Source organism: Arachis ipaensis, chromosome B06, assembly GCF_000816755.2.
Source record: "Arachis ipaensis cultivar K30076 chromosome B06, Araip1.1, whole genome shotgun sequence".
Taxonomy (NCBI): domain Eukaryota; kingdom Viridiplantae; phylum Streptophyta; class Magnoliopsida; order Fabales; family Fabaceae; genus Arachis; species Arachis ipaensis.
The window spans coordinates 9,823,713-9,832,711 of record NC_029790.2 but is presented as its reverse complement, the minus strand read 5'-3'; the positions used below and the strand labels follow the sequence as shown (position 1 = coordinate 9,832,711).

General features: G+C 31.7%; 2 protein-coding genes across 3 annotated transcripts in view; both read left to right on the top strand.

Moving 5' to 3' along the window:
* LOC107646042 (polygalacturonase At1g48100) lies at nucleotides 7–3,075 on the top strand. 2 transcript variants are annotated; one of them, XM_021103925.1, is made up of 7 exons: nucleotides 7–202; nucleotides 872–1,064; nucleotides 1,213–1,380; nucleotides 1,493–1,537; nucleotides 1,793–2,000; nucleotides 2,089–2,170; nucleotides 2,245–3,075. In XM_021103925.1, the coding sequence occupies exons 2-7, from the start codon at nucleotides 939–941 to the stop codon at nucleotides 2,762–2,764; spliced, it is 1,149 nt and encodes a 382-aa protein (XP_020959584.1). In that variant the 5' UTR covers nucleotides 7–202; nucleotides 872–938; the 3' UTR covers nucleotides 2,765–3,075. The 2 variants fall into 2 exon arrangements, with proteins under 2 accessions (XP_020959584.1, XP_016205718.1); XM_016350232.2 differs by having other exon boundaries at nucleotides 7–1,064.
* LOC107646588 overlaps nucleotides 7,066–8,999 on the top strand; it is an 8,333-nt gene continuing 6,399 nt past the window's right edge. Inside the window, exon 1 of the mRNA XM_016350765.1 lies at nucleotides 7,066–7,367. Coding sequence (XP_016206251.1) covers nucleotides 7,066–7,367 — 302 coding nt within the window. The remainder of the gene's footprint in view (nucleotides 7,368–8,999) is intronic.

The following is an 8,999-nucleotide window of genomic DNA, read 5'->3' as shown; positions in this document are numbered from 1 at the left end:
TTCTGAAACCTTTTGTTTGAGCTGTGCACCAATCAATCACTTCTGTAACGTGTTAAAAAAGGGTTTTTGGCCATCATCATAGGAAGCAACATGCCACATTACAGAGATTAGCGCAATATATGCACATTAACTAGATCTCTGGAGTTGTGCTTCTTGTGTCTGATGCATAGAATTCTTGACAAGAGCTCAACATAAATCATAGGTAATGTAATGTATTCTTAAACTAGTTGTATCTTTTACTATATAGTTGTGGTCGTGTATATCAAAATCTAGGACCATAAAAAAGGAAACAAAAGAGTGGCAGTTATGGGAAGAACATGGGAGGCATAACGACTAACCCACTAAGCTGATTTCTCGTTATTCCGATTAGGCTCTCTTTGCAGATAAAGTTATTTGCAGAATGCACATTCTCAATTCTCTTTTTGCCTTATGAGGTTGTTTGTCGTTTCCTCACTCCCACAGCCATTAAAATAATTCATGCCTTGAGATGAAACAACTTTTAGCAGACCTTCCACTATCAATTTTTATTATATATAGTAACAATGTCTCTCTGAATCTGCATGCACTTCAAGGCCCAAACTTGGTTGAAAACTTGTTGCAAACTTTTTGTGTTAGTTTTAGTAGTAGTGCTCAGAAGCTAGAGACACTAGTGCTGCCTAATTAGTCATAATTAGAGTCTCTTTAGTAGTTGGCTGTGAAAATTTCTAGTTCATGTTCTTGTCAATTCCTGGTTGAAAATGTTGAGAATGAAGTACTGTCACATTTCAGCACTAGTGTTGTGCATGTTTTTCCTTTCCTTAATTCTTTCAATCCAAGCTAGACATCATTCCCATAAAAGACAGAGACATTCACATTCTCATAAATCATCTAGAACTTTTGATGTAACAAAATTTGGAGCCATTGGAGATGGAATAACAGATGATACAGAGTCATTCAAGATGGCATGGGACACTGCCTGTGAAAGTGAATCAGAATTTAATGTTATTATTGTTCCCAAAGGTTTCTCCTTCCTCATTCAGCCCACTATTTTCACTGGTCCTTGCCATGGTTACTTAGTATTGAAGGTAATGCATGCTTACTTTACACCTCTTAATGCTTTAGTTTGAGGTAAATCTAGGAATTCATTTGATTGGTCAGTGTAATAGAGTTTGAAAATTGAATTAGAGATTGTATTTGGAATGATTGAAAATGAGATTGATGTACATGGATTAGGTGGATGGAACTATAATGCCACCAGATGGACCTGATTCTTGGCCAAAGAACAATACTAAGCGTCTATGGCTGGTGTTTTATAGAATTAATGGAATGTCACTTGAAGGAGGTGGTTTAATAGATGGAAGAGGAGATAAATGGTGGGAACTTCCTTGTAAGCCTCACAGGGTACTGATGATTTATTCATTTTTTTTGTTTTCCTTTTTATGTTGGAAAATGTGATCAATTTTGCTGCTTCAAATTAAATATCCACTTGACCCCTTAGATAAAAATTCCACAGGGACCAAATGGAACAACTGCTCCTGGACCTTGTGATAGCCCAATGGTAGATTCTCTCTCACTACACTCATCTTGGATTTTGTGTATCTGCATTATTATTAGGCCAATTCTCTCGTGCCTTGGAATTTCATACCAAAATTGCTGAAATTTGTCTGATATATCAGTTTGGGGGATAAACTGTTAATGTTGAGTTTTACATCTTACAATTTGCACAGCTTACCAAGTTTGTTATGGCAATTTGGACAACTTACATTTCGATACTGTAGACAACACCTTATAATATTCTTCATGGTTGATGCAGGCCATAAATTTTTTTATGGGTTCCAACTTGACTGTGCAAGAACTTAGGGTCAGGGACAGCCCCCAGATTCATTTAAGATTTGATGCATGCAGAAGTGTCCACATTGAATCTATCCATATAAAAGCTCCAAGACTAAGCCCCAACACTGATGGAATTCACATAGAAAACAGCACTGATGTCAAAATATATAATACTGTGATTTCTAATGGTTAGTAACAACTAAGAAGAGATCAAATCCCCTGTCTTTTCCTCATCTAAGGGATATACTAATAACATTACATGTTACATTATTACAGGTGATGATTGTGTGTCCATTGGAACCGGTTGCTATGATGTTGATATAAAGAACATTACATGTGGTCCTGGTCATGGAATCAGGTAACTAATAAGAGTTTTAACTTTATGCATATATTCTCTAACTAATACTATTGTTATATTGTTAAATTGTTCAGCATTGGTAGCTTGGGAAAGTACAACTCTAGAGCATGTGTTTCAAACATTAAGGTGAGAGACTCAGTTATTCAGATGACAGACAATGGAGTTAGGATCAAGACATGGCAAGGTGGATCAGGATATGTATCAGGAATAACATTCAGCAACATTCATATGTATAATGTTAGAAACCCCATGATAATAGACCAATTCTATTGCCTCAAAGAGGGTGAAGTGTGCAGAAACAAAACCTCTGCAGTGGTTGTATCAGACATTCTATACAGAAACATAAAGGGAACATATGATATAAGGAGCCCTCCTATGAGATTTGCATGCAGTGACAGTGTTCCATGCACCAACTTAACCCTCTCAGATATTGAGCTTCTTCCTGATCAAGGAGATATGGTTGTTGATCCTTTCTGTTGGAATGCTTATGGTGATCTCAGGACACAAACCATTCCACCAGTTTTTTGCTTGCTTGATGGATTTCCTCAGTCCATCTTGCACAATGACATAGCTCATTGCACGCGGTATTCATGAAAAGTTTGATTATTGTCTCTGTTAACAAGATATGCCTTTTTAGATCAAAACAATTCATTCATGATTTGCTATTTTCTTTAGATGAGCATGTATATATAATTAGTAGCTAGGGAAGTAATTTTGGAATATTGCATGATCTTGAATATTATGTTGTAATTGTTGGAAATTGTGCCAGGGAATGACAAGTGATTTCATACTCATTTGATTTCTCCCACATGATTCCCGAGTATGTTAATGCGATAACTTTGTGTTACATATTTCCATTCCGGCCATTTGTGACAAATTTTTGGATCTATAAATGATTATACATACTTCACCATCATCATATAATAATGTGAAAATGCGATGAGATACATGCTTTCTTTCTAGAGAGGTGAATGTACTTCATGTTTAAGTGAGAGTGATTTATAAATTATAACTTGATATAACAGTTATAAATCGGTTATGAAAAGCTTGGCTTATACGTTATAGATCGGTAATTAAAACCACATTAAGCAAATCAAAGTGTTATGATCCTTATACGTTACCACTATAATTCGGTAACAGACAGATTTTAAGCCTCGGATTACTAGTATTACTAGTATAAAAGAAAAAAAGAGAACTCGTCTGAGTTAAATGAAATACGCATTTTTCCTAAGTAATACACACAAAAAACTGACTTAGGTATCAGAGTGTCTTTTGCAGGTATCTCCTCCATTGTTGTTCGTTCTCACGCCGAGGTGTATCTTCCTTGAGGAACAAGCTCGGAGTGAAAATCTGGAAGCTCGGAATCAGCTTTAAGAACATAACTATTAGTATCTTGGCAAAAATTAGTATGTAATTTTATATAAATTTCACACTTCCTTTAATACTAAATTATATTTATCAATGTCCATAAGCAATGTTCTCATTTTGCATTTACCCTTAGGTCCATTCTTGAAATTTGCTTTCTGTAAAGAAAGAAAAACAGAAGCATGAATATATAATTGTTTATGGTTATAGATGTATGATACCACACTCAGATGTTTTAGCAGTCCAAGTCTAATAGTCAATGAAAGTTGCTGTTTCTTTTCAAGAGAGTAGAATATTCTAATGCTGCTTTCCCTTGGCATTTGTGTATTGAAGCCAAAATTTCAGTGATTTAAAGAGAGAATCACCCTATAAAGCCCCTTCAATTATTATTGTCAAAGTGGAGGGACAAGTTAAACTTTTTTTTCAGTAGCCATGCACGCGCAGTGGCCACTCACAGTTTTGTTTTCTATATATAACAACAAAGAAGGTATAAACTTTTGTTCACCAAGAAAGAGAAGAAAAAGGTCATAGTTTTGGTGCAACCTGCTGAATAATCCAATTGCCACCCACCAAACACACCCTTTTTTCCTTGCTAAAATCTTAATATAGCTTAGTAACTTAATTCTTAGGAGGACTTAGAAGCCAGCACTGAATGCAAGAGATAGATGAAATATTATAGGATTCAATTGGGATTTAAAAAAAAAAAAAAAGAATAACAGAGTATTCTGCATCGATCATAGTGTATACTTCTGCATTTTCTGAAATGCTTGGTTAAACTAATAACATTTCAGCTTTTAGGCCCATATTGCCTTTTTTTTTTCTTTTCTCTAGCCCAGTAATTATTTTTTCAGCACCACTACAATATTGTTCGAGATAAAGGTTCACTCTCAAATTAATTTGAATAGGTCAAGTGGTTAGTTCATTCGTTCATTTAAATAAGTGCCGGGTTTGAATCTTATCTTATGCATATAATAATTTATTGACCAACAATAAACCCTTAAATAAAATTCAGGTTGAGAGATACTGTAAACCAAAAAAAAAAAAGATTCATTTTCAAGATTTATGGATCTTTATACTAAAAAATAGTGTTATCACAGAATCAACATCGAGATTTTTTTATTTTTTATTTTTTATTATTGTTTTATTTCAATTTTTATATATGTGCTTGATTAATTAGGAGCAGGTATAACATAATGTTCACAATTCAATTCAGATTCGCTATAGATTAATTTTTGACTTGTCGAGTTAGAAGATACTATAGATAATAAAAAAAAGTTTCATTTTTTAAATTTACGGATCTTTATACTAAGAAGAAGTGTTATCACATAATCAATATCGAGGTTTTTTATTTTTTATTATTGTTTCATTTCAACTTTTTTATATGTGCTTGATTAATTACCAGCAAGCATAACATAATGCTCAACTCACTGAGACGAAGATATGCATCTATGCTACATTATCACATTGATATTGTATCCTATATCTCTTTCATTAAGAGTTTTATAAACATGAATTTGTGCATCATTATTTACTATAGGTAGAAGAATGTGAATGCTGCATGAATCGAATGTGGGAGTGGAAAAATGACAAAAGTTATTTAAAACATGAAAAATAAATGGAGAAAAGAATATAATCAAATATTAATAGGCCACCCTAAGGAAACCTTTATCGGTGTGACATGCAGTGCGCTGCATATTTCTTTATTATTGTCTTGTAAAGGTGTAAAGAAATACACAAACTTTCTTCATTCATTATGATGCTCCAACAGACTGTTTCTTAGTAGTAGTAGAAAAGTGCAGAGTTAAAGGAGGATGAATTAATGAATATGCCAACTAAATAGTTGCCTAAGAATAATTTAAATTCGATATAATAACTCCTTATGAGTTATTAAATTTCAATAACAATGTATTTGAAGATAAATATATATATTATTTAACTAAATCATTCAAGGGAACTTACTATATTTTCTTTGAATAAACTTTGATTAAGTTCTCATAAGTAACATGTAATTTTTTTATTTGCAGAGTTATTCATTTTTCTTTTCAGATTTTTTTTGTTATTTTGGCCAATTTAAAAGAATCTTTAATGTATTTTTAAAAATTGATACTCACAAAATAAAAAAATAAATTTTGCTCTCAGATTACTAGATAACGAACCAACCCAAATTTGCAAAAAAATTATAAAACACTCTGTTTCTTGGATTTGGATTCTGACCACTAATTATGAAACTAACAAAAAAGATCATAATTTAAATTAACAAATTTTAACATTGATTGTTGCACACAATTGTTATTTTAAAACTATAAATAACAAGAATAGTTATGTTGATGTGCAAATTTTTTTGGCAACTAAGTCTAATTAAATTAGTTTAAATCTAAGAAAAACTAATTTTATTAGTGAAAGCATGAATACACATTTTATCCAAATTTTTTTTGACAACTAAGTCTAATTAAGATGGTCCAAACCCAACAAAAATCAATTTCATTAGTGAGAATGTGGTACATGCTCCAACTAACATGAACGTTCCTCCTCCTTTTTCACATGTTTCCTTCTAATTGTCATGTGTTTCTTTTTATTCTTTGTTTGATTTTTTTTTGTTTTTTATTCTTGTTAAAAGAGTAAAACAAAAAAAATAATGAGAAGGTAAAATAAAAAGGAGAAGATTAATAAGAAAAGATGAAGATGATGATGATAATGAAGAAGGAGGAGGAGTTTTGAGTTATGTAAAATTTATTAGAAAATAATTTCGATATATTCTGGGTTTAAATAAGGTACACTTTTGGTCTGTGTTTGTTTTAAACTGAGTTTATTTGTGTGCCGTTGTTATTAACTAATTTCGGTGCATGCTGGATTTAAATAAGCTGTATTTGGTCTGTCTTTGTTTTGAACTGAGTTTGTTTGTGTATCATCATCTTAAGTAATTTCGATGCATTCTAGATTTAATTTTAGTGCATTTTAGATTTAAATAAAATTTACTTTTGGTCTAAACTTGTTTTAAACTGTTATATGTATAAAAAGAAGAAGATGACAATAATGACAATAACAATAACGATAATGACGATGATAATAATGATAATGGAAGAAGAAGAAGAGAAGAAGGAAATTTTGAGGAGATCGATGAACTTCAAATAAAAAAAAAAAGAGAGGAGGATGAGATGGAAGTGATGGTATGGTAGTGATAACGACCATGAAAATAAAAGAGAAAAATGAGAAAAAAGGAAGAGGAGAGGAAACGAAGAAGAAGAAGCAACAAGACTATAAAAAAAAAAGAGAGAGAAAAAAGATGACGAATACAATAACGTAAAATGTAAGTATAAATATAAAATATAGAAAAAATATAGGGAGCCAAGTGTCCACCAGTCAAGAATTGAACAACTTAATTAATAATGATTAATTTTAAATTATTTTTTCAAATTCAAAATTTGATTAATTGATATTAATGACATTTTTGAATCAAAACTTACCCTAATTTATTTTCACTTCTACTACCATTCACCACACAAAACCACAAATCCTAATCCCTCTTCCCAATGCCCTACGCTGCCGCGGTTTCGTCCTCGCGCCGCGTCGCCACAGCACCGTCCTCGCGCACCATCGCCGGTCGTCCTTGCATCATTTCCGCCACCTCATCTGCCGTTCGCGCAGGAAAGACAGCCACCATCGCGCTTCTACTTCACCCTCCTCGCGTCCCATCGCGACTCCCCATCACTCGCCACTCGCATCCCACGATTCTCCATTCGTCGCGACGCAGTTACCACCAGGTCCCCATTCGCGATGCGCGATCAACTACTCCGATCTATGGCGACTCCTCCACTCGTCGCAACACGCCACCGTGAGTTCCCCCACTGTCCACGCAACGCCGTCCAAGACGTCGTCGCCGGCCACCCTGTGGCTCTTCTTCTTCTCCTCCTATTTGGTTTTGAATGATTTTTAAACTATTTTTTATGTTTCTTTTTTCTACATTTCGGATGATTCTTTTTATTAGTTTTGGAAGATTCTTTTTCCTATGTTTTGTATGTTTTCTTTTTAGGATTTAGATGATTCTTTTTCCTATGTTTTGTATGTTTTTTTTCTTAGAATTTGGACGATTCATTATCTTATGTTTTGGTGCTTTTTGTTTTTTGAAATTTCGAAGTTTTTTTGGAAAGAGGAATTAGTATTTGCATAATAAATGGTAAAAGGTGAATTAGAATAAGAAGAGACAATTAATAATCATTAATTTTGTATTTTTTAAAAAAAAATTTAAATAATCACTAATTAATAACAATTATGTTATTAATTAGTATAGAATATAATTCAAAAATATTTATTGATTTATTGTTGGTTAAACTCTTTTTAATTTTCTAACGAGATTGTAAAATATATTATAACAATTTGATTTTTTTTTGGTGACTATATTATAACAATTTGATTAGATTTAATTAAATATTTTATTTAATTGTAAAATTTTACTCATGTCATAAATCACAACACATTTGTGCTCCACCCATACTTATTTCTTTTGATACTTTCTTGCATGTCTTTAGATTTAATTTACACGACTATCTAATACTTACACATATATAATTAGGTAAACTTTCAGGTATAGTCAATTTTACGTGAAGTTGATAGTTGACTGCACATGAATTAATTTGATCGATTTGACCAAATTTTTATCTAACAACTTTCAATTATTAACTTCACGTTGACTGCACAGGAAGGGGATGAATTAATAGATATATTGCACTAGTCTTTAATAATAAAAAAAATATATGTCGAGCATTAAACATTGGAAAACGGAAAGTGTGGTGGAGGACTAGAGATTCATATTAATTAGTTAGGTCATTTAACTAACATGATCTTTTTAACGACATAGGCGCTGCGTTAGGCAACGCCGAGCGACCCTCCCCCACCATTAGCTATATATATAATTAATGTTTGTTCGTACGTAGTTGATAATATTGATTTAGACCTAAACATTTTAGACACAAATACTTGTAGGTTATTTTGAAGGCAACTACTCAAATAAAGATGGTAAAAATATCTTTTTACGAAGATATTTTATTTAAAAATGTAGTTTATTTATTTAGCTATACTTTAAATAAAAACAACACTTTTATAAATATCAAAATCTAACTATACAATTCATCATTTAAGAGTCAAAAAGAAATATATTTACATGAAGACAATTATAAAATCTTCATTGTAGTATCTATCTATTTTAAAATCGGTTTCGTTATATATTTAACTATTTAAATATTTTTGTCAATTAAATTTAACTAAATTAACCTAAATCATAAAAATTACTTGTTTAACGTTTGGGTGAATTGTATTCTTTCTTTTTTTTGGCAATTTTTTTTATCATTTGTTTATTTTTATACTGTTATTGTTGTCTTTTTTTCTCTTTCTCTTCTTCATTTTTCTTGTAATTATTGTATCATATTTTTTTTATTTTTATTCTTATTAAAAAGATAAAAAAAAAATT

Excerpts from the sequence above, each read along its gene's own strand:
- LOC107646042 (XM_016350232.2), top strand. The coding sequence starts at position 738 with ATGTTGAGAATGAAGTACTGTCACATTTCAGCACTAGTGTTGTGCATG. Across the intron at positions 1,381-1,492 it reads TTCCTTGTAAGCCTCACAGG|GGACCAAATGGAACAACTGC; the intron begins GTACTGATGATT and ends AAAATTCCACAG. Across the intron at positions 2,171-2,244 it reads GGTCCTGGTCATGGAATCAG|CATTGGTAGCTTGGGAAAGT; the intron begins GTAACTAATAAG and ends TAAATTGTTCAG.